Here is a 24,349-nt window from a genome sequence, read left to right on the forward strand (position 1 = left end):
TGTGTGCCATTTCAGTATTTCAACTTAGCATGCTAAAATGCGAATATTTATCAGTGCCAGCAAACTAAAATCTAGGTTTCCATATTAGTGAACAGATAAGAACAGTTTGACTTGACTGACTAAGAGTACATAGAGAAATGTAATTTTTTTAAGCATTTTGAGACTCAGGTTTTGCTTCCAAAGCAAACCAAAGACTAAGATGGAAACTAATCTGGAGACAACTTGTTGTGAAAGCTAGCTGCACAGTTGCAAAAGCCGCCAAAAGTCTATTTTTTTTTTTACTCACTCGTGTGTGCTGGAAGGAAAAATAAATAAATAATTAGACCTAAGAAAAACATGCATTGCTAGTCTTAAATTAGCTGCTAGCCACAGGAGTTCTGTCTGGATCGCTCCATTGGACCAGTAACTCATCCTGGAGCTGCCAGCACTCGGGTGACATTTTTACAAAACCTTACCACTGTGAACAGTTTTTAATTATTATGACGTCATAACATTTATTGTTTTTCTGTAACGTTTACCAACTTATTGGAGTTTTATCGGTAGATCACAAGTGCTTAGGTAGAGTTTGTGTGTGTGTGTTTTAGCCCTGTGGTGGAACCTGCACAGGTACAGCAAACCTGAATAGAAATAAGTAGATACAGATACGAAAGGGATTGCTTTTTAATCATTTCAGGGAATCCCCACCACTAATGAACAGTCTTCATTCAAGATGCCGCTCTGTTTTGCGGACCGTCCTTCTGGTTGCGGAAACCCATTCCGAATAGTTGAAAATCACCTTTGGTCGCCTTCGGAAACCCAACGCACATCTGACCATAAATGCGGCAACGCAGCTCCGGCTTCTCCTTTTTGTGATGATTTCAAAGTGAGGAGAACACACCATAAAAGTCCTTGAGGAGCCCTCACACCCCTTTGTCCTCGAGGTGTGAAATCGTTTGATCCTGCTTGTTTGGTTCAGCTGAAACGGGCTTTGTGTGTTTCGGGGAGCTTTCATTGATGTGCGCATTAAAAGCAATAAAAGGCGGGAGGGGAAGGGAGAGGATACACACGGGGCTGGGAGAGAGAGGTAGGTAGGTAGGTAGGAAGGAAGGAAGGAAGGAAGGAAGGAAGGAAGGAAGGAAGGAAGGAAGGAAGGAAGGAAGGAAGGAAGGAAGGAAGGAAGGAAGGAAGGAAGGAAGGAAGGAAGGAAGGAAGGAAGGAAGGAAGGAAGGGCTCTGAGCTTCTGTGATTAAGTGTAGATGAAGGGGGGTAGCTGTCCGAGTGCATCCTGTCACCGTGTGATTGAAAGTGTGTGTGCATTATTGAGGGCGGTTGCAGGTTAATGGACATTAAGTGTGTCCTTGTGTGATGTTCCGAGTGGAAGGGGATGTTCTATCCGCCCAGGCTCTGTGTAACCCGCCATAGGTCAGAGGTGGAGGTTAAAAGGCGAACAAAGACTGGAAAGACTAACAATCAGCGGTGACTGCAGCAGAGGACCCCGTCTGTTAGTTTCCGTGTGCTTGTCTCTACGTGTTTGGCTTCCAGGAAAGGCGAGGGACAGGAAGGCAGCAACAGAAACCAGAGTGACATAGCAGCAATAAAAAAAATGGAGAAAAAGACGACAGACAGATTGGGGTTGAAAACGTTCATCTCTTCCCGTTTTTTCCTTCCTTAACATCCGCTCGCTTAGAAACAATCCTGCGTCGCTTCTCCCCCTGCAGGGATTCGTCTGATCTCCAAACACGCACCGGCGCCGACGCCGAACACACGCACAGCCAGAACCCACACGTGCTTTACACGAAGTGACAGAGGCGCGCAGGAGCCTCCGCAGCCTAATCAGAACATGCGGCCTATTTCTATGTATGCTTTAATGAGCCCTCCATTGTGGAGTGGTGGAAGAAATTATTAGGCTGTTGTGTCTCGGCTCATTAGTTAAACCAGGCTCACCAACAACACCAGCAGCTAAGAGATGATTCGGATTGCGCCTGCGGAGTCATACGACACCGCAGGACCTTAAAGAGGCCGCGGTGACAGACGGAGCAACTGTCTTAATTTGGTCTTCGGGGAGAAGCAAGACTCAATTCATCTTCCTATGACACGGCGAGGGGATTATATGTGCTGGCTCGATGGAAAGAAACCGAAAAATTCATCACAGGCTCCCCTGTTGCCCGTAAAGTTCCTCGCAGATCTGCCTTGATGATTCAGTGAACGGTTTTATTTGCAAAGCGGTGTCAAATAAGGAGAGGCAATCCAGAAATGCTACTGCAGGTAGTTATTTGGTCTTATCGTTAATAGCTCAATTTCGTCTCCGCCGACGGCGCACTGTTAGGTACGCTAAATCGTTCAGAATGAAGTGCTGAATTTACCAATACACCGTGGCGTTCACATTCCTCTCAAAGAAACACCCCCGCCTTCAGTGTACAGCCTGAGCAGGGAACGATTATTATAGCGCCTTATAGAAACACTCACAACCTTTCTACATTTCCACATTTTTTCATGTTAATGTTTGTGGTGGGAGTTAATTGCAGGATCTGTAATTAAATCACCGGAAAGAATCGCATTTTAATTGAAAACTATAGATAGTCAAAATAAGCATCGCTCTTAATCTGTGGTGTTTCCAGAACCCTCGATGTAACTAATTTGAAAAAATACTTTTTTGTGGACGTTGGTGATGTCCTTCGCTACTGCTGCATGTTTAGCATTGACATGCTATCTTAGCTTCACTGACAGGCTAACTCCTTTTAGCACAACTCGAGTCTTTCCCGGTGTCACATTGGGTCAATTTTTGAAGCAAAATTTAGCCCCAAGTGAGGCAAGAGAAGCGGCTTTGTTGCCCATCGCTGTTATTTCTGCGGATGTGACTTTGTGCGTCAGACTTACGGACATAGCAGAAACAAGTGAAAACAAAGGTTCTGGCGGGAACTTTTGTATATAGAAAGAAGAAAATAGTGACATTTTGCCTTAAATCCTTTGTAATTAATCAATTAATGGAAATTAACATGTTAACATCATAGCTAAAACTACAAACATTTTTGTTCTTCCTTGGGATTTATATGTGGTAGACCAACACAATATATTGCTTATTAGCACAGAGGATAGAAAATTGATTTATTTTTTTTTACAAAAAAATCTGAAATCTGTACACTGCATTCATCCCACTTTACTCTGTTCCCCTGTGTATAGTTAAGAACAACCAATTGCTTTCACTTAATTAGTGAATCCAGTTTACCTTTCTAAACTTACACTCAGTTAAGAAAGGTTATGGATCATAATGGTGGGTAAACATGCAAACAAACATCCATTTCTAGAAAGTACAAAGGCCTTGAGTGGGCATGATGAGATCTACAGTTTTTCTGCAGACAAAACTTTCCCTTTGCCCTGGAGCGTTAGCATGCCGCTGCTTCACATGATCTACCCTTCCGGAAGCCCTCCACGCTTTATTACGTCCCTGCGTTAAGACGAAGCAGCAGATGAAGAGGGACAAGGCTTTCTCCTTCTCTTTGAACGTCTTTTCCATCTCTCTGCTTTTCTCATCCCTTCACCGCTCCGTCTTCTCAATCCGTCCTCCGCTCACTCAAGCGTTTGCCCGGCAAGGCCATCAGCATCGATCCAATAAAGCTAGCAGCCCGCACTGCAAGGCTCGCAGAGCTTTCACCCAAATCCAGCGGTTTAGGCACGCTCGTTTAACGGCACGTCGCCGCAATCTGATGCGGCGATGAAGAGGGGGCAGGAGGGCTGGCGAGGGGAGGCAGGGAGGCTTCTCTCTCTTTTTTTTTTTGTTTGTTTTTGTTTTACCTCAAAATATAATCAATACCCGCCTCACAGGCTGGGTGTAGACACACGAACATGTTCGAACGCCCCCACACAACACACCACACACACACACACATTTCTGAATTTCAATTACCTCCCCTGCCAATCCACCAAACAGAGTAAATGTTTGTTTGCCAGGGTCAGAATTTAATATTCACATATGGGAATAGACGAGAAAAAGCGGGTTGGTGGGTTCAAATCCGCAGACGTGATTCTGTGCTTCCTGTTTTGTTTTGTTTTTTCTAGTTAAAGTCTGACGTTGTTTGCCTGTTCAGAAAGCAAAGCGCCCCCTTCAGTGACCTCCTACTGTCAGAAACGTCATTTAACTCAATGAGCAGGTGCAGAGAGAGGGGGGGAAGCTTACAGGTGGCGTGTCGTGTTTGAGACATTTGTTTTGTAACTCGGGTCTGAGCAAGGTTGTTTTTCCTATACTTTTTGAAATTTATATGCCACTATCATAGAAGAGGAATTAATTTGAAGGCTTTTTGTCCAAATTGACCTGCATCTGTGTCCTGTACGTAAGCTTCTGAGACGTCCACCTCTGAGGTTTCTGCCGCAGTTTAAGTGGAAGTGAAGCGAACGGGCATTTTCGTGCGGTGCCTCAGCACTTAAAAGTGACATTTAAAAGTGAGTTTGTCAGATAAATACAGGCTTCTCCATGAACAGTTTTGCTACTTTATACTTAGTTGCAGTCCTAAGTGGTTGCAGTGGATGGAATATTCCTCCTTTTAGGACCTCGGCGCACTTTAAACAAAGTGGTGCAATTACGAGAGACGGCTTTTTTAGAAAGTTCTTACGTGCTTTTTGAAGTCTTACGAGTTTTACGATAAAAATCTGCCGATTTGTTCTCCATGTCTTAAAAGACACAAAATCGTTTTCTGAATACTTCTCAATACAACTCAACATAAGCAGCTACAAGAGTCTGTGATGTTGTGTTCGGGCCGCACCGATTGCACTTTACTGGCTGATCACCGATTTTTATAAAGCCTGACCCGTCGATTCTGATTTTTGCTGGTACCAATTTGTTTTTGTCTGAAAAGCCACTAAATATTGCGACAAAAAGTGCTAAGCTGGCAACAGTGGTTTGACTATTGATAACAGGAATAACAGGGCTGGTTTACACACTTTTGCAGAGGTAGATAAAATAAGCAGATAAAATCGGTTTCTCATATAAGTGTTGGCTGATTGACAAGATCCAGTCTCCAAAAGAACGAAGGAAATTCGGGCTGATTTTTCATTTTACCGCTACTTTTTGTACCCTTAAGTCCATCCAGATTTGGGTATTGCCTCCTATTTGCATTGATCCTACTAATGGTGGGGATTTATTGTATCGTTTTATTATTTATGGTGATACATTTCTTGTCATGATAAGAATTTTGATTCATTGTGTCACATTAATCCCAAATAATGATCTTTAAAAAAAAACTAAACTTTCTGTATTGTTAGTTTCACTAGTTTGTCCACTGTTTGTTCAATGAAATTATTCATAAATTTCAATAAATTTTATATGATTACTCTGTGCGGAGTCACACTGTGCTTTTACGGTTTTGTTTTTTTGTGTGTGTATGTGTGTGGTTTTGGGAACTGATGGTCTGACGGGACACCATTCTTTGCCTCCCCCCAGTGTATCTGTGCTGCCACGCTCCTCCTGATGAGCATTATGCTAAAACTGTGGGAGGGTTGGATGCAGTTACTGTGTGCAATTCAGTGATGCATGTACTTCTTTGTGCGATTGATGTCCTAAAGAAGCATATTACAAGTGGGAATGTTTTTCAAGAGCAGGATTTGTGTTTGTGGGGCTATGGTCGCTCGTCCATGCAGTCACAGCCATACAGTCACCTAAAAAAGAAGTAATCAATAGCATGCCTTCAATTCAGTGGAAAATAAAGGGCTAATTAATTATTCGGACTGAATTAGTGAGAAAATTGTGACTATTAATGCTGATTTTTCCTGGCTATTTGTTCGTAATTTAACTTCCTGTCTGCTCTTGCCCTCCGCCTCGTCTCCCTCACAGCGTCGTAACAAGCCGCTCACCCCGAGCCGTCATTAGGCCGTAACGCCGCCTTCTAGCCGCACTTCTTGACATGTTCATTAGCTATAAACCAATTCATTTACAACACCGTTCTATTGGATTGTCCTTGCTTCGACATTCATCTCCCGACACGTTGGCGTTTGATGCGTTGCCAGTGCCAATTAACTTTGATAACTCAGCTCCAGCTTAATATACCGCTGCTGAATTGGCCTGACAAGAGTGCGGCGATAAGCTGGGTTTTTTTTTAGCTGTCCAAGTGCCGATAGCTAGATTATCGCTCAACGTGAGGGAGTGGCGGGGAGAACTTTTCCTGCGTGATTTCCCCGGCCAAAAGTTCTTTGAATGTTGTAGTTTGTTTGTCTTGGCAGGGACGCACAAACATGGAAGCGCATTACGAGTGTCCTTTCAAGCAGTTACATCCTTCACTTCTGGTTTATGCTGCTCTGTTGAGTTTTATAGGATCTGTTTTCAAACAGGAGGAATTTATCTTTCTTCCCAGCTTGAATTTGAGTTCTGTTCCATCCGTCCTCTTGAAAAACGTGTGCGGCGTAAATGCCGCTCACACATAAGGGCTTCTGATATACAACCAAAGCAATAAAGGAAGTAAATAGCAGCTCCCATCTGATGTGTTGTTGTGGTCTCCGTCTGTCTACAGCAGCCCGCCGACTCATCCGTCCCTCTGTCCAACACCGAGCAACAGATCCAGAAAACCAGAGCTGACTCGGCAGCCATGGGTGGGACGAGGGTCTTACTCCTGATGTTGCTGGTTGGATGGGAAAGGTCAGCGGCTCTCAACTGGAACCCAGTCCCACGCAAGACCGTTCGATACCAAGGTGAGTGAGTTCACAGATGTTAAGAACCCCGCTAACTCCAAAAATTACATTTATTTTGGAATTGGAGGTTTACGTCTGCTCAGACCTTGAAGGTCTCTCAAAGTTTGACTTTATTCCAGTCAATGGAAAACCTGACTACATGAAGAGGTGCTGATTATCCCAAGGACACGCGCGTCTCAGTGACCTCGCATATCATTGAAAAGTTTTATTTTTGTTTTGCCTCATATGATGACATATTAATTGTGGCATGTAGCTAGTGAAAATCTCCTTTTGGAGACACAAAAGGAGATTTTTCTATACACTTTCCGTCCCTTAGACGGAGAGTGTATAGAAGCTGAAGATAACTCAAGACCGTTCTGAGTTTCAGCATGGATTTTCCCAAAAGGTCAGCCCTCTCTGGACCGGCCACTAAAGCTGCTTTGAGAATTTGTGAGCCCAAAGTCACTAAAGCAGAACTTTACCAGGGTTAAAAAAGGAAAAAAAAAATATTGTGGATTCCCTCATCCCTGCTATCATATTAAAAGTTTGCGCTAAAAGAAATCAAATAGCGGGAGCGTGCACTGAGAGTTACTGGGCTGACTTATTGAATTAGGAGAATCCTCCATCTCTCCACTGGGCTGATCCATGCATCTGACTCAACACCCATAATCACACAGCGGTGTTCCATTACAGCAAACCAGGAGACTTTCTCCATTATGTCGGAGGTGGATGGTTTCAGGCCTTTGATAAAGAGGCTGGCATCGATCCTCCATAAGACAATACATCAGTCTAATCCTGCACTCCGCTGCGTTCACTCTCTTTATCTCAGCCCTTCTCTGCAGCCAGATTTCGCCGTTCTTTGCTGAACAATGCCAATTGTTGCAAGCTGTATAAAAAGTCCTCTTTTTTTTTTATCCTTCCACAGGAGAAGTGCTTTCTTCTCTCTCTCTGTCTCTCTTGGGGATTAGGCAAAGAGAATGGAAAGAATATAGGGAAAAGGCTATGCTTTTCTCACCTCTCTGTTGCACCTATCCCACCTTTTTATCCCGTATCTATTCCTTCTTTTTCAGCTCTCCCCACTGTGTCTTTATGCACTTTTTCCTTTGTCTGCAGTGGCTTTGTCTTTATTCCGAATGAACCTGAAATCCTCTCATGGCATTTTCACAGAGAGCTCCGGTTTCACCTGTACTCACGGAGCAGTGGGGTGAATTCAAAACCTTTCTCGTGCCACTGCCAGCCACTCATGAAATCCTTTACTTTCTTCTTCTTCTTCTTCTTTTTCCTTTCTTTTTTACTCACAGCTGTGTTCCTTTAGCACAAGGATTTATTTGACAGTCCTCTGCAGTGTCGTGGTTGGAGGAGAGAGAGAAAAAAGAAAAAAAGGGAACGAGAGACATCGGGTGGGGGGGGGAACAATCAACAGGGTGTTGAGAGTTTGTGGTAAAAAACTCTCCATCATAACAAAGAAAAGTCAGTGTTGGCATACACACAGTGGGCCGGCTCTTTTTAGCCAGCGTGGACTTATAAAAACGACTGAGGCCAAGCAGGGGAAACGATGACACACTCGCTCAACGTTGCGTATGGAAGGAATCAATGCAAACACGCTACATAGTAGATAAACAGGCTGCATACATTTAAAGTTGATCACTTGTTTGTAGCGTTATGACAAACATATTTCGACTGCTGCCGATGGGATGTAGGATCCAGATCATCCCATTGGGGTTAAGGGTCCCATGTTTGGGGTCATTGTTCTGCTGGAGACTGAATTCTTGTATGTCGTTCCATTTACGCTCCAATAAACTCAGTTCAGTGCTGGAGCAAAGACTCCTCTCAGCGTCATGCAGCATATAGTAACATATAGCATGTGTTAGCGACCTGTCAGTTTAGATTGCTTAGTTATGCGGTCATGTCCTGACAGGTTTGTTGTTGTGTCACGGTCTGCTGCTTTCATATTCAGATAGCCGATTTTCCAGTATTCAGTGGGATGTAAGAAACGTGAGGTGTTATTTTATAATTTAACTATAAGCTAATGCTTCCCTGAACTTCTCCCATTCGTTATCCTGACCTGTCTGCGATATTCATTCATCTTGAAGATGGCATTTGTTCACAAACATTCTCTCATAGCCTGGCCGTTGCCTTCCTACGCAGTTCCGCTTGATTCTCATCTCCCTTCAGTGCTTCGTTTGGGATTTCTCCCATTCACTTGGAATGTCGCCGGTAACATTTCAACCGGGCCAATCAGCAAACAGAAGGAGAAGTTTATGCATGATCACATTGATATTCTGCAATGTTTTAGAATTGTAGTCTGCCTGTAGTTTTTGCAACGGCAGCGGAGGAAGCGAAAGAAGCTGTTCAGTCCGCGTTAGCCACACTTCCAAATATTTAATTAACATCAACAGACATATAGTTTGACCCTGCACTTCTCTCTTTGCAGTGGAGAATGGTTCATTATAGCGCAGGCATTTCTGGTAAGCTGCATAGCGTCAAGTGGGCACATCACATACCTCACAGGTAAACGTTAGCGATTAGCCTTTAGCAAGCAATGTGTTCAGAAGCAAAGCGTGGAACAAGGGGCTACTTTTGACCAGGCCAGTTCTCTCAGTGTAGTAATTGTGGTTTAACTTTCCTCGCTTTTGAGTGCAGCTCCGCTTATTGATGAACTAAAAACCCCTCGTCACAAAACCCTTTTTTATGCTCGACTGCAATTTCGCCTGGTAAAAGACTTCTAACTCTGACTGGAGTGAGGTGGAAACAAGTGGGATTATCCCTACCCGCCGTCTGATTTCTCCAGAGGCTGAGTGCTGGATTAACTGACTGATATGGATGAGTTCCACCTACAGTGCTGAGGAGGAGTTATGAGGAAGACAAAACAGCGGAGGGGGAAAAACTAAACTAGGGGAATGGAGAGCAAGACGAAAAGAAAGAAAAGATGGGGTTTTCTTTTTGGAAAGGAAGCTCGATGGAACAAGTGCTGGAGAAACTCAACTCCAGTCAGACTACAGGGAGAGGAAAGCGCACGCATGCGTTCACGCCCACAGTGGGCTGTTCACCCTTTGTTGCATTTTGAGCTGCAGAATCACCATGCAGCGTTCATAGCAACGCACGTCTTTGTGCATAAGAAGTGGAAGACATGCTGCAAGAAGGAAAACAAGTGTGATAGAATACGAGGCTGTGTGTGTATGCGTGTGAGAGAGAGAGAAAAAAGAGAGAGACAGAAAGAGAGGGTGTGTGTAGCTGTGAATCTGTCCATCTAATCCGTCTTTGTTTATATGTGTGTGTGGACGTGTGTACTGCTTAGGCAGGCAGTCTGAGGGATTTGGGGCTCCTGGCGGTGCAGGAGGCGTGTGTGAACAGGGCGGGGTCACGCCGGGGCAGAGATGGTTGAAAAGATAATATTTACTCCCACCCACCACTTCCATTCCTGCCCCCACCCTGCAATTACACAAGGCTTACATGGGCATGCAGAAGAAGAAACACAAACATCCTCTCTTCTATCTGTTCGCCTTTTTCTTCTCCTCAGCTCGTCTTTCCTCTCTATAAAACTCACATGTTAACAGTTTGCCCCCCCCCCATCCCCTCCGCGCATTTGTCAAGTGAAAATAAATCCCTTTCGGCTTCTAATGAGACGTTTTTCTGCGCACACGTTATATACGGCAACTTGTGGAGCTGCTAATGAGGGCTGTAAATTTACATACCCTCGACTCCTTCCTCATGCTCTCCTCACTCTAATCACTGACAAAGAGTATATTTTAAGATGTTTCTCACTGTCTCTGTGTAGTTTTTGATTCTTCCCTTTTACAAGGATATTTCTGTCACTCTTCCACAGCGACATGGTGTCATTTTACGTCTTTAAAAGCAGCCTGGTATAGCTGTAGCAGAGCGAAACATTTTAAAACTCTGTTATTACAAAATGATTTCTTAGCAAGCTTCATAAATTTGGAATATACTCAGCGCAATTAGGGCTTGTTTTTTCGCTTTGCCTTTAAGCAATCTGTGAGTATTTAAAGCAGCAGGGCTACATGTCGTAAAGCCCGACAGTGTCACTACTCAGCCACATCACACAAAGAAATAAAAGGCATTCGCGACGCAGTCTAAACTCATAGGCATGATCCAAAACAATGAAACTTCTTTTAATCAACAGTGAGTCTTAAGCTTAGCTATGAAATCCCACATCAAGATGACCAAAGAAATGACATCCAAGCGTCTAAATCCCAACAGCTAGCCATTGGAGACATTTAGCTCATAATTTTACGCAACATACAGAAGTTGCTCAAATTAAAACCAGCACTAAAACTACTTGATCTCAAACCAATGGCTGCATCAGTATGTTTGGGACTTAGATAAACTAAAGTTGAATAGCGATGGTGTTAGCTCACATTAGCTAACCACGGAGAATTCATGCTAATAGATTTGGGACTGAAATAAACTGAAGTTGAGTCACAATGCTGTTAGCTTATATTAACTAACCACAGAGGATTAATGCTAATACCCGTGGTCTGCTCTGCTTTTTGTTTCTCGTATGGAAACGTTTCCATGTTTACTTTACTATTGTTAGTTGTAATTTTTTTCTCATGTTATGTATGTGTTGTCAGTTTTTTTTTTTTTTAATGATTACATCTAAAAATGTTATAGACCCGTCTGTCAAATAGGTTTGTTAGCATGAGCTGTACAGTGAAGAACGTTTACAAGAGAAGCATCGACTGTGAATTCAGACTGATTTGCTACATTGGCTTCAACGCTCAAACTAGTAAGACACACGGCGCTCGCGAAGAGTTGGGATTTGACATTTCACCAGTTGAACTTCGACAACAAAGTACGGCAGCTCGTAAACAGATGTTTGTAAGAGTTAGCTTATATTGCTCGTAAAATCCCAGTAAAATGACGAATTAGTGGTTTTCAGGCAAGTCTACATGTCTGCCTTAGGTTTTAATAGAAGAAACCCAGATTTGAGTATAAAACCCTTTAGCACAATTTAAACAGGGATTACACACTCATGCACACGCCCACACACAGGTAGAGTTATAACTCTCTATACATTATTGTTACATAGTGGTACTTTTTCATTTTTCCCTGTATTACATCTCTCACTCACACCCGTTGCGTTGTTATTTTTGCTCTCTTACCACGGCCTGTCTCCACTGATCACAAGAAATACACCTCCATCTTCTCCCACTGATTTCGATAGTTTTTTTTTTGACACCTCATTTGAGTTTCTCCTGCTGGGACAACGTTGCACACTCTTAAAACACCCCCACACGCACGCACACACACACCCTCCTCCAAGAGTCAGCACAATGACAGCGGCTAGCGAGCCAAAACTAAAGTATGACAACACTCAACAGCTGTGGTCAACAATGAGAGGAAGAAAAGAAAGAGGAAGAGCAGCAAAACAAGTAGGAGAACTTTGAGAAATTCGACCCTCTGTTTGTAAAACATGGCCGCCTTTGATGCAGCAAATGATTGCTGGGTCTTCTCTTTTTAAATTATTTTTTAAAAGAAGAGCCAATGCTAATGTTTGCCTCTTGAGTTAGAAAAAGGAATGACGGAATCGGTTTTGGAGGTAGAAAAGAAATGCGATTTAGAAAGAGAGTGCAATAAGGGCTGGGCCTCTGACCTCCAGAAACCTTTTTCCCTCTCTTTCAACCGTTATTTTTTTATTTTTTTCCCTCCAGTTCTCTGTCTCTCTTGCCCTATCTACCAAAACCCTCCAATTACTGTAATGAGTGGTTAAGATCGAGGCGGAGGAGGAGGCGCAGAGAGGCTGTGCGTGACTGGGAGAATAGATGTGCGAGAGGCAGACGGGGAATGGAAGGAGGAGATTCATCACTGCTTTTATCTGCAATGATTGTCCCTCACCCCCCACCATCTCTCCCTCCCTGCCCCTTGCTGGTTGGTCAGTGAAGATTAACAGCTGGGACCACAGGTCTTGACCTGCAGTGCTCTTTGTTGTCACTCCGCGAAAGCGGATGTGTGGGCAAGTGAGGCTTGAAGTGAAAATGCCACAGCGAGGCCGCTCTTTTCCAAACCGCCTTTTAGCGTCGGTTGTCTCACTGTCTAATTAATGCGCCGGGAGGCCATCGTCAGCGCTGCGGCCCCGTGACTCACGCAAAACAAGCAGCGCAATAAAAAAACGCAGCGCTCTGGGATGCCGTTTGTGCGCGAGGGTTATTTCAGACTAGGAATTACTGCGAGAGCAGAAAATACAATGTGTAAAAAGACAAATCACAGTGTCTGAAGTCGAATCAAGGCTAAACCTTTAATGTTTTACATCCGTTTGGATTACCAAAAGAGTTTATAGTTCCAGAAAGTCTCAACGATTTAGATAGGAAAAAAAAACCTGGCATGTTTTTATTTATATATATATATATATTTTTTAGGTTACTAAGCCTTTAAGAAATTTGGAAAGCTCATATGATGATGTCATTACTTTGTAAGCTCCTGATAGGTCAGTTGTAAATAGTAAATTGGTGGAACATTCTGGGTTTATCCAATTTGGATTAACCGCGATTGTCGAACTAACCGTCTGCTAATTTAGAAGTTGATTAATCGTTTAAATAAAAATAAATTGACTCCAAAGAAAAAGCAGAGCTGTAATGGAGACAGAAATGTACAAAAAATCGAAACATTTTACAATTAAGATAATAAAAAATAACTTTTGTCTGTGAACATGTTCTACCCAGGACTCCACATGTGTTTTTGCTTCACTTGGTTCAAATTCTGTAAAAAATGAGATCTCCTACTAAGGACCTTTTGCTGTCTAATTAATTAATAATGCAAAAATGAATCCATGAATTGATAAATGATCAAGCATACACTTAAGGAATGTTATGTTATTGCATTTAGGCAAAATATATATATATATATATATTTATTTTATGAAGTGGAAATTATTTGTGTATTTTCTGATGTATTTTTAATGTACAAAAGAAGGTTTAAGTAGTTAAGCAAAAAATCTGCGGGATGTGGCAACGTTTTTATGTGATTAATTGTGTGAATAATCGATTGCTAAAATAATCGTTACTGGCAGGATAGTTGTGAGAAAACCGAGTGACATCTGGGAAGATAAAGAACTGTGGATCTTCTTCTAGTCTAGTTCGTCTCTGTGTATTGTGTAGAAATGAATTCAGCTGCCACTTTCATATGTCCTCTTGAGGAAAATGGCTGAAGCTGGTGAAAAAAAAAAAGTGAGCCAGAGTTGGTTGGGAAAGACTTTATGTTGTGAAGATAACCTCCAGCTGTGCGGTTCTTGTTTTGTGGCTGCTTTGCTGTGGTACCAAGTGGTGAACTTTGCAACATAGATGACATAATGAGGAAAGAACATTATCTGGAAATGCTGCAACATATTGAACATTTCAAAACTTCAGCCAGGAAGTTAGAGCTTGGACACAATGTGGCTTCAGAACAACAAAGCGAGTCCGGATCTCGGTCCTATAAAAAGTGAATTATGGGCAGAGCTGCTAAAAGACTCGACTACGTCATTTAAAGAAAATGAAGAATTAGAATTCTGACTTTTCTTTTTCAAAAATTCCTGATGTTGCATTACAAGTTAAACATAATTCTGATTTTGAGAAAAATCAGAATTAAAAAAAGAAGTTTGAATTATTCTGAGATGAAAATTTAAATTTCTGTGATTAAAGTGAGATTTTACATCCTCACTCCTGAGAATGTAAAATTTGAGACTGACTGATTGAGGTCCACCTATTAGCTGGACAAACAACTCCAAACATAAGTCAGTATCATGATTTTGCATGTCAGAGTTCTGAGATCAAAGTCAGAATTCTGAAAAATAAATAAATTTAAAAAATAAATCAGAATTCAGGGGGAAAAAAATCTGAATTCTTTTTGTTTCTTTTAGTGGTTCCAATCTTCTTCCATACTAATCCTAATGGACCAACAACAAAAATGTTTAGTCTGAATTAAATTCAGGCAGTGAAAAATGTATTTTGTGGTTCTATTGGCCCTTACTCAACACTATCTGAACAGGAATGAGGGGAAGACATCCAGCGAATGCCTCTGGACCAGGAATCGAACCAGCTACAACTGCATTGATGGCTGCAGCCTCTGCATGTGTTGCGTCAGCTGCGCCGCTGAGCCGTTTGGCTTTTGAAGATTTTCTACTCACAATATTAAAATATCTGGTTTCATCTAGCGTATAGCAGTCTGCCACTGTGAGCCTGCACTGCAGCAGCCGGGTTGGTTTGGCTAAAGCTCAGCTGTCAAAAGGAATCCAATAAGTGAACTCTGCTCCAAATAAACAACACAAAATTTGGCTCTCCATCTGATTATCTTTTGGTTCTTAGCACTGCTCCCACCCGCCGCCATCTAGTTTAGGACTATCTTGTATATAAAGCGAGTGTTTGTTAGCATTCATTTGTATGACAGGCAGAGATGCTGCTTTGAAAAAGCTGTGTCTTAAAAACAACTTCTTTGTGTGTGTGTGTGTGTGTGTGTGTGTGTGTGTGTGTGTGTGTGTGTGCGTGCGTGTGTGTGTGTGTGTGTGTGTGTGTGTGTGTGTGTCTGTGCTTGGTGCGACTTGCAGCGGCAGTGGAGATGATGCGTTCAGGTGAAGGAAACTCTTTTGTCAAGTTGACAGCTTTCCAATTATGCCATCACAACTATAACACTGACTGTTCAGTAAAACATGTGGAGGACTGTTGTTCTCAGCCGCTTTCATCTCATCCCCATTTATGTTTTACACAGCCGCCGTGGAACTGGGATGGTAATGTGGATTGGTGTGGAGTTCTCAGAAGGTCATGACCTTCTCCATGATGCATCTCCATGATTAATGGCTAAATTTGGTTCTGTTATCAGACTGAAAAGGGACAATCTACTGGTTCTGGTGGGGGAAAAAATGGCTATTGTCGGAAGAAAGGACTAAGAAGACCCGTTTGCATGGAAAACGCTGTTTGAGAGGCAGAGGCAGTAGAATTAGTCTGAAACCATGGAAACTGAAAATGCAAAATTTGAGACTGACTGAGGCTCAGCTTTTAGCTGGGCAACCCTAAACATGAATTGGTATCATGATTTTACCTATAAAAATATGGCTCAGTTAAAGTTCAGGTCTACTCTAGCCATTGCCTTGCAATGCAGTTCTGTTAGATTCTCATCTCCCTTCAGTGCCTCTTCGGAGAGTTCTCCCATTGAGTTCAGTTTTTCTGGTTAAATTGCAAACTGGGCCAATCAGTGAGCAGAAGGCGTTGTTGTGAACGATGATGTTGATATAAGATTGTAGTCCGCTTACAGAGGGTTGTAGTTCGAAAGAAGTGAACGAAGCGGTTCAGCTTCTAAAATATTGAGCAGCTACAGTCGGAGCAAGAGAAATGTTTAAGACATTTTATTCTTGTGGCCCTTCTCTCTACAAGATTGTTTACAGTGTACGCAATTTCTGGCTAGCTTCATCGCGTTACACACGTCACGACCAAACATTAGCGACTGTGTAAAACCAGACCCAACAGTTTAATGCTTCGACAGAGACCACGCCTTCAGGAAGGAATCGTTTCTCAATAGCCGAGGTTCCAGACCGTCTGCACGAAGCAAAGCGTAGAGCAAGAAGAAGCTGCTTTTCACCAGGCTAGTTCAGACTGAAGCTAAGTTGAGACTCAAAGCTTGAGCTACTTTAAATGTCAGTGTTTTGATGTGCCAGGTGGTTTTACTATTGGGGCAAAGGAGCTGAACATAAATATTTGTATCTGGAAAAAGCGTTTCTTAAAAAAAAGTGCATTCTTTTCTGTCCACTTCAGAAGTATGCACTTCTTTGTGCTGGTCTGTCATATTCTGTGCAATCACCAGTGAACTAGATGACATTTTGTGGTTGAAATCTTGTAACTGTCTCTGATCTGTTATCCTATTTTGAAACATTGTATTTTGACATGGTAAAAACCAGAAGTAGGTTTTTTTTTTTTTGCTCCTGAAAATTTCTATGCAGACGTACAATACTAAAGTAATTGTATTTTGTTTTTGTTTTTTGTCACATCATGCTTTATATTTTACTAGGGCTGTTTTTATGTTGCTTTTAAGAAACTTAGTTAAATAAAATGGACCTTGAAGGCTCAGGTATGTAACTCTGCCATTGGTTAAGAAGCAGGACAAAGTGGTTAGTATTATGCATATTTTCTTTAAATATATTATCTTCAGTAATATACAAGGCTGATGTACCAGTTTGTCTTTACTTCTTATTTTTTTGTGCACTTTAGTTCACATCAGTTAAAGGTTCTAGTCTTGCATCCAATCGCTGGGCCTCATAAATGTAACATATAAAATATCACAGCTTATATTTCATAGTCCACGATTAAATGCAACACATTTCAGAGTAAAGTGCTTAAAGAAATCCCCTACATTCTTTCTGCAGACAGATGACTTCACTAAACACCAGTGCTCCAGTGGTAAGGGTTCTTAAAAGCCATTTCTTTTGTTGTTTTTAAACAGAGAGATGCTGAAAAACAACCCACAGCTGTGCCACAAACACAGTCATGGACGGTCGTCAAGAACTGATTTAAGAAGCTCATCCGATTTCCTGTGAGCGTTATTCATCATGCCCCTGTGACCTTTTCCCCCTCCCTCCCCCTCCTTCGAGACGTCTCCGTGTTATTCGGCACCATGACCGTCCTGTTCCGGTGTGTTACGTTCAGTAAGAGGATTTGACACAGTGTTGAACATCAGTTCTCGACTTATACCAGATGAGACTTGTAATTCGCAGGCCGAGTATTTCTGAATCCGTATGGGGGAGTAAGGGGGATCGTTGAAGCGAGGGGATTGGCGTTTTCTATCTCATGGCCGGCCTGTTGCGAGAAGATGGAAGTGGACGGGGTAGAAATCATTTGCGCCAAGTGGTGCGTAGGAGAGGGCGGAGGAGAGAGGGGCGATGTTTTCTGTTGTCTGACTGCATCCTTAACCCGAACGTGACTGGGAAGAGAAGAATCCGGAAGACTGCTCTGTGTTCTGAAGGGGTTTTATTTCCAACTGTTGGCTTCTTTTAAAGGGGCAGTATTGTGTAAAACCGACTGCTTTGAGCTTTACATCATGTTAACATGTTATTCCCTCATCAGAAACAAACCTGGAGTGTTGTTTTGGATTCTCTCATGCATGTTTGAGAAATACTTTAATCTCCCATGGCCACCATTCAGCTGTGCAAAACGCCTGGGTGGACCTAACCCCGCCTCAGAGGATGAAGCTCCAAGCTTTCGAGCTTCTGGCTCACAGAGCTCCTACCCCACGACTCCACCACTCAGCTCCTTCAGACCAGCCAGCAGCAATTAGGAAACACCTGGTAGAACAGTTCTCACCTGGGATTACAAGCACCACTTCAGGGAAAGTTTTGAAATCAGGTGATTTCAAAACTCATTTCATGAGCTACTTCTCAGTGACACGCTGGTAAAAATGTAGTTAAGGGGTTCATAGAGGAGCCATGTTGTGATGACTTCCTGAGACAGAGGCCCAATTTCAAGGTGTTAAATTGCGAAATCAAATTTATTTTAAGACGTATTTGATATATACAGCAATTTTGTTTTCCCCCTCCCCTCCAGGGGGTCTTTTTTGTGGGCTCTAGTGTCCCTTATATGAAAGTAGGCTGACAGGAAAGGGGGAAGTAGAGGGGGGAAGACATGCGGTCACCGGGTCCCATGAATTGAACCTGCGACAGCCGCGTCGAGGACTCGAAGCCTCCAAACGTGGGTCACGCTATCCCCTACGCCACCACAGCACGCCCCATATACAGCATTTTTATAACAACTGAAGGCAACATAGTGACTTGATTGTACTATGAAATGATTGTATGTGGCTGGAAAATCCATCATGCCGCCCCTTTAACATCGCTTTGTGATGTTTCATCACCCTGCTACTCGCTCCAGCTGGTTCTTTCAAGCATGCTTCACCACCAGTGGTGGGCTGGAAAAAAACCTCTCGATGCATCAACCAGCTTCTGGTTTGTTCTTCTTGTTGTGGGTTTTATTCCCAACCCCCAATTCCATCCCCATCCAGCCCAACGTTTGGTTCAGCCCTCACGCCACACCCCTCATCCTTTCATCTTCTTCTAGAACCCCCCGCCGCCCCCATAAATTCCAGAAACCATCTCCTCCATGGGGTCACTTGTTCCCTCGCTAGTTTATTCATCTGTTACCACATCCTCTGTTCATCAAGGTTGTTAAATTCAGTTTCTTTATGAGCATGACTGTTCCTTAAGTGCAGCAATACCAGCGCAGCGGCAAAGATTACCGGGAGGTGTCAAGCCTCTTTAAGATGCACACAAGAGTTTGTTTAAACCAAGCAGAGAAAAACAGAATCCTGACAATAGGTGCTTATGCAAAAAGCCCGGGGTATGTATACCTTTCTCTTTCTTGTTTCTGTCTCTGTGCTCCCATTCTGTCGTACACCTTCCTCTCCAGTGAACTTCTCCAAGAGACTAAAACTTGTACATCAACGTGGGAGTGCGTTTGTCTTTGTGCATTCTGACTTTTTTTTTTACCCCCTCCTCAGAGACAGTCTAGATGAGGGTGAAGTACAACGCTTCGCCCGCACTGTTTAACAACGTCCTCTCTCCCTCCTTCTGTCTGTCTTTCTCGGTTCATCCAGTGTTCATCTCCGCTTCAAAGAGCGCCCTAAAATAGGCCTTTAATCATAGTTTCGGTGTGCGAGTGGCTCGGCGGTTAGAAGCTATAAGAGGAGGCTGGGTTGTATTTATAGCAGACAGAGAGAAGGGAGGGCGAGGTCCGGACCGAGAGCTGGCCATGAAGCAACAGGCGGCGTGTGTGTGTCTCTGACACTGTCCAGCAGTTTGTTTTTTGTTTGTTTGCTTTTTTTCCTGGTGAAGATTGGCTTGAATGGATTTGGCTTAGGAGTAAAGAAGCACTCAGTCAAAGCTGGACATATTCTACGCAGGTTGTCCACTGATGCTTAAAGAGTGTTAAATTCTTTTTAAAAATAAAGTAAGGTGGCCTTAAACACGTTAATCACAGGTCATAAATTTTGTTTTGACACAAGTATTTAATTGGACACTCTACCTATTTCATTTTCTTGCTGGACTTTTCGGTCAGGCAAAAGGTTCGGCCACACGCAGACATCTTCATTGCGTCCTGCGACTCACTGCTAGCATACCCTTGCTAGCTAGCTAGCTCTTTTCTTTTTTTATCTTGCATCTGTGGTGGATAAGTGCAAATTTATCACCAATTTGTTTTAAGCCTGAAAACCTATCACGATATAATCATTTCATATCAGTCACTATCAATAATTGTCAAAATTGATAACCCGATTTTTGTTTTAAATCTCTTCAATTCTGCCAAACTGGTGGCATGACCTTTCCTGTTTTATCCAGTTTTTACTCCATGAAAATTGAATATTCTATCAGATGTATTATTGATTTTGATCACGCATCTATCGCAATATATGTTATTGATTTATTATACAGCCCTAGTTCCTTTGGAGATGTAGGTTTTATGTTCCATTTATAACGGTCTTACAAAAGGTCTTTAAAAGTATTACATTTGAAATTTGCAGAAACCTTGTCTACAGTGAAGTTCTCCAACAGCACGTTTCACAAAACACATCAAAACAGGACTTTGACACCTGCCGATGTTTGATTTCTGAAAGAATCTGGGTTGATAAGTGAGGTAGTGACATATTCACAACCGTCATAAAGTTGTACATGTGTAAAAAACACAAAATGGGAAAAGGAAACCACCTCGTAACCTGACAACAGCAGCGTTAATCCATCTGTCCGTCCGTTCGTCCATCCATGGAGTCGAGGCTAAGCTCTTTCTTTACCACAGCAGACCAAAGTGACACCAATATTTGAGCTCATCCACTTAAGGCAAAGACTGACCACCAGCTTTTAAACAGCATTATCGGAATAAAGGTAATGAATGATTGGGGTAGTTTACACACCATGACCGTCAGCTTGTTTTTCTTGAATGGGAAGATTTCTCAACAGTCAGTTTAGTTTTTATTGTATGCACAAGAAAAACGTAGGACAGTTAAGTTTTTGTTGATACTTCCTCTTTATATTCTCTTCATATGGAGGGACTGAAAATTTTAGCCTGAACTTGAGAGAGTAAATACTTAAATAGAGTGCAGTGGCTTGATTTTATACCAAATAATATAAATAAAGTTATTATCTGACATAAAACTGCTCCTATATTTTATGTCTGTTGCTTTGAAGCCCCATCGAATACCTTGCATTTGACTTTCAAGCCTTTCCACAGTCACTTTTTATCCTTACTCGATTCCCTTCAGTGTTTGACTTATTTTCATTTATTAAAAAGAAAAAAGATCTGCGCTGCGCTTTGAAAGCAAACATTACCCATCCTTGCTTCTGCATTTCATTACTTTCAGAGCAGACTGTTGATCTGCTTGCCTTTAATGGCAACACATGGGCAGATTCACTTACATCTCATCTCATTGTCAAGGCTTGCTTCTTGCTTGCTGCACTTGCCATTTCCTTAATGATGCTGGCTTATTGCTGGATGATGCTGCCGAGGCAGTTTACAGTGTTTGGTCTGTGTGAAATATCTTCATTGCCGTGCTTTCAAGGATGCGCTGACACTTGTGCATCACAAAGCAGGGTGGTGTGTAGACGTGAAGCATAAATGCAGACTCCTTCCAGGTATAATGCTCTCCTGCTATGCAGATATATCTGAGGAAAAGAAAATGTTTTGATTTATGTGGCTATAAACAGAACGCAGGTCTCTGTAATCACAATCATTTCAAATGAAATTGCTAATGGTTAGCGAAAGGAAGAAAACGGCAAAAATATCCCTAAAATAACATGTTTTGAGAAATGATTGCTTAGAAATTGGGTGTTTTTTGTGGTCAAAGTAAAATGAAAAATGAAAAAAAGTTATTTTTTTAGCTGATAAAAGGGTGACCTGTTAGCATTTCTTAGCTAGCAATCTCTCAGCAAGCTATTAAGAGTTTTGGGAATCTCTAGCAAGGTAAATTTTACTTCCAAAACTTGGAAGTAAAAACACCAAGTCTAAGATTACTGAGTTTTATTACTAATTACTAATTACCTAATTACCTAATTACTTAATTATACTCTGTAAATGTTTTGGAATATGTCAGCTAAATCAGCTTAGCTGCATTAGCTAAGTTGGCTAAGATAAAATAACAAATTTAACTTCTTCAACTAGTTTTAGCAGAAACAAAGAGCCTCATGTTAGTGGAGTTATAGAACCTGAACAGACATGAAATTAGCAATATTTATTTTTAAGGCTGACAAGCTGTTGCTAGATAATTTACATTTAAATTTTGGTGCAAAAAATCTTTTCACACATTCATTTGTTAGTTTTTAACTTTACTCAGATTTTATTCATTAAACCATGGAGTAAGGCTGGGCGATGTATCGAGTATACTCGATGTTTCGCGATATTTTCAATGTACGATAGTTAAAATGGCTATATCGCAACCATCGAGTATAAATTGTCTTTCAAATAATTAACATTCTCGTCGCATTCACTGCAAGTATGGTTTATCCGACACCCTATGAATGCATCACTAGTCTCTCTCCCCTCCCAACCTGAACATTTCCTACCAATCACACTGTGCGGAGAAAACAAGCATCATGGTGACAGTTTGAGGCGAGCGGCTGAATCAGACGGTAACTGAAGACGAATCAGATGAACTGTCTAGTTCCAAAGAGAAACAGCGCTGGATCAATAATTTGGCACTGGTTTGGATTTTATATGGAGGATGTCGAACAAAATTAGGTAATTTGAGAAACATGTTATAAAACCATTGCCACAAAAGGTTGTACAGCAAATTTATTTCGCCACCTATAAGACTATTCTTTTACAGTCCGTTCATAGCCGCGCTGCCACAGCAGAACTAGTCCGTTAAAGTGAAACCTGGAGACGTAGGTATGATTCATTTAGTGCTACGCGTTAGGAAACATAACTCAAAACTACTCATTCTTTTTTTTCCCCGCTCTCTGTCGGCTTTACGATACACGCACACTTGTTGCCATAGCAACTGGCAACAACGTAACTTTATGTATCAGGATTCAGCATCAAAAACACTCAAACCGTCAGTTCCCGAAACCACGCATTAAAAAGAAAACTTGTAAAAGCGCACACGGAATCAGTTCGCCCCGCCGGACCGCGCACAGAGTAAAAAACTTGTGGGGTGTAAATGTATTGTGTAAAGATAGCAAAAAGCCTCCATAACCTTGTAATCATCTTTGTGGAGAGTAAATCACTGAAACACTAGTATGTTTTCTTCCTTTAATCTATTCCTACATTCAGTACGTTGTTGAATGACCCCCGACGTCATTGTCAATCATTTATCATCAAAGGCTATCTTTCTGAGAGTACATGTACTGTACATATCTTTATGTCTGTTTTTTGCCAGCATTTTATTTCAGCACAGTTCCACACACACACACGCATACACACACACACACACACACACACTTACAGAAAATGTTTGTCAGAAAAAATAAAGCTATTGTGCTGCACTTATCTCAGATCATCCCCGTCGCCTGTGGGTTTGACCTCGGTCAAGCCTTTTTGACTTTTCTGTGTTTTGCATTCTATTTTTCATTTCGACTGTCTGCGTTTACCCTCTTTGTTCCCTTCATCAGCTGCTAGACTTCTCGAATCATCCCGCCTCTCCTCCCCCCCTTGATTTTGTATTATCTCTCTTTTGTTTTTCTCTTCACTTTTCTCCACAGAGAGTTGCTTCCAAGCATCTGAGGGCTGGTAATTTATCCCAAACGGCTGGGAGACGGTCACTCACTGTATAAACACTGGCAGCCCAGATCAGTTCAATTCAACTCAGTTCAATTCCGTTCACTTCAAATTCAATTCAATTCAGAAATACTTTCTTAATCCCACAGGGAAATGAAATAAATATGTTAATAACTTGAAGAAGTAAACACTTATGTCTTCAAATGCTGCCCAATAAGTGCAGATTAAGGACAGGTGCTTCAAAGTCGGTCGCACAGATGCTTCTGCTTGACCCCTAATCAGTAGGAAGGCCGGTTCCTGTTAAATACACTCATCGACATCTTCCCCTGCTCACAAACATCGACGTCCCACATGACTGCGGTGGGTCTTGTAGCCGTTAACCGAATGAAGCCACACTCACGCAGATCACAGCGTCACGTAGCCTCAGGCCGACATGGCGTGGTGGCAGATGGTAAGTGTGTCTGCTTCCCAACGACGGAGCTCATCTGATTACTTAAAAATAAAAATACATTAAAAAAAATCTACTGTACTCTCATCAGAGCCTTCCCTCGGACCTGGTGGCGAGACGTGGAAGCCACCACGCAGCTTCCCCGGCGAGCAATCGAGGGCTGCGTGCAAGTGTGCGTACGCAAGAACTCTGCATGTTTGGTGTTGGCATACATGTGCAGATGTGAACTGTTCGTGTGTGTGTGTGTGTGTGTGTGTGTGTGTGTGAGCCTCAGCCGTACATCTCTGGAGCTTTTCTTTTTTTTTGCGTGGCTGAGTGGAACACGGCAGATGTGCTCGGTTCTCCCCTGAGGATGTTGCTACTCTCTTCACTCGCTCTCATCTCGCTTCCTCATCCGCACATGCCCTCCGATGTTTATACGACGCTGCTCTTCAGATAATAAGATGACTTCGGTACTTATCCTCCTCCCCCCTCTTTTTTTCCTTCCTTCCTTCGGCTTCTCGAGGCCGTCCTCTCGTCTGCCTCGCTCCTTCCTGCTCCTCAGGTACCGCTTAGGTTTTAATTAAACCCAAACTTATCCAGCTTAGGAGGTTTG

At 42.3% G+C, this 24,349-nt stretch overlaps 1 protein-coding gene across 3 annotated transcripts in view; it reads left to right on the top strand.

The window, feature by feature from the left end:
* sema4c (semaphorin 4C) overlaps positions 1–24,349 on the top strand; it is a 130,942-nt gene that overhangs the window by 56,603 nt on the left and 49,990 nt on the right. For all 3 annotated transcript variants that reach the window (XM_023343514.1, XM_023343513.1, XM_023343515.1), the window contains exon 3: positions 6,477–6,654. In XM_023343514.1, the coding sequence (XP_023199282.1) occupies positions 6,552–6,654 (103 nt within the window). In that variant the 5' untranslated portion in view covers positions 6,477–6,551. The remainder of the gene's footprint in view (positions 1–6,476; positions 6,655–24,349) is intronic.

This window comes from Xiphophorus maculatus, chromosome 12 (assembly GCF_002775205.1).
Source record: "Xiphophorus maculatus strain JP 163 A chromosome 12, X_maculatus-5.0-male, whole genome shotgun sequence".
In the NCBI taxonomy this organism is placed as follows: domain Eukaryota; kingdom Metazoa; phylum Chordata; class Actinopteri; order Cyprinodontiformes; family Poeciliidae; genus Xiphophorus; species Xiphophorus maculatus.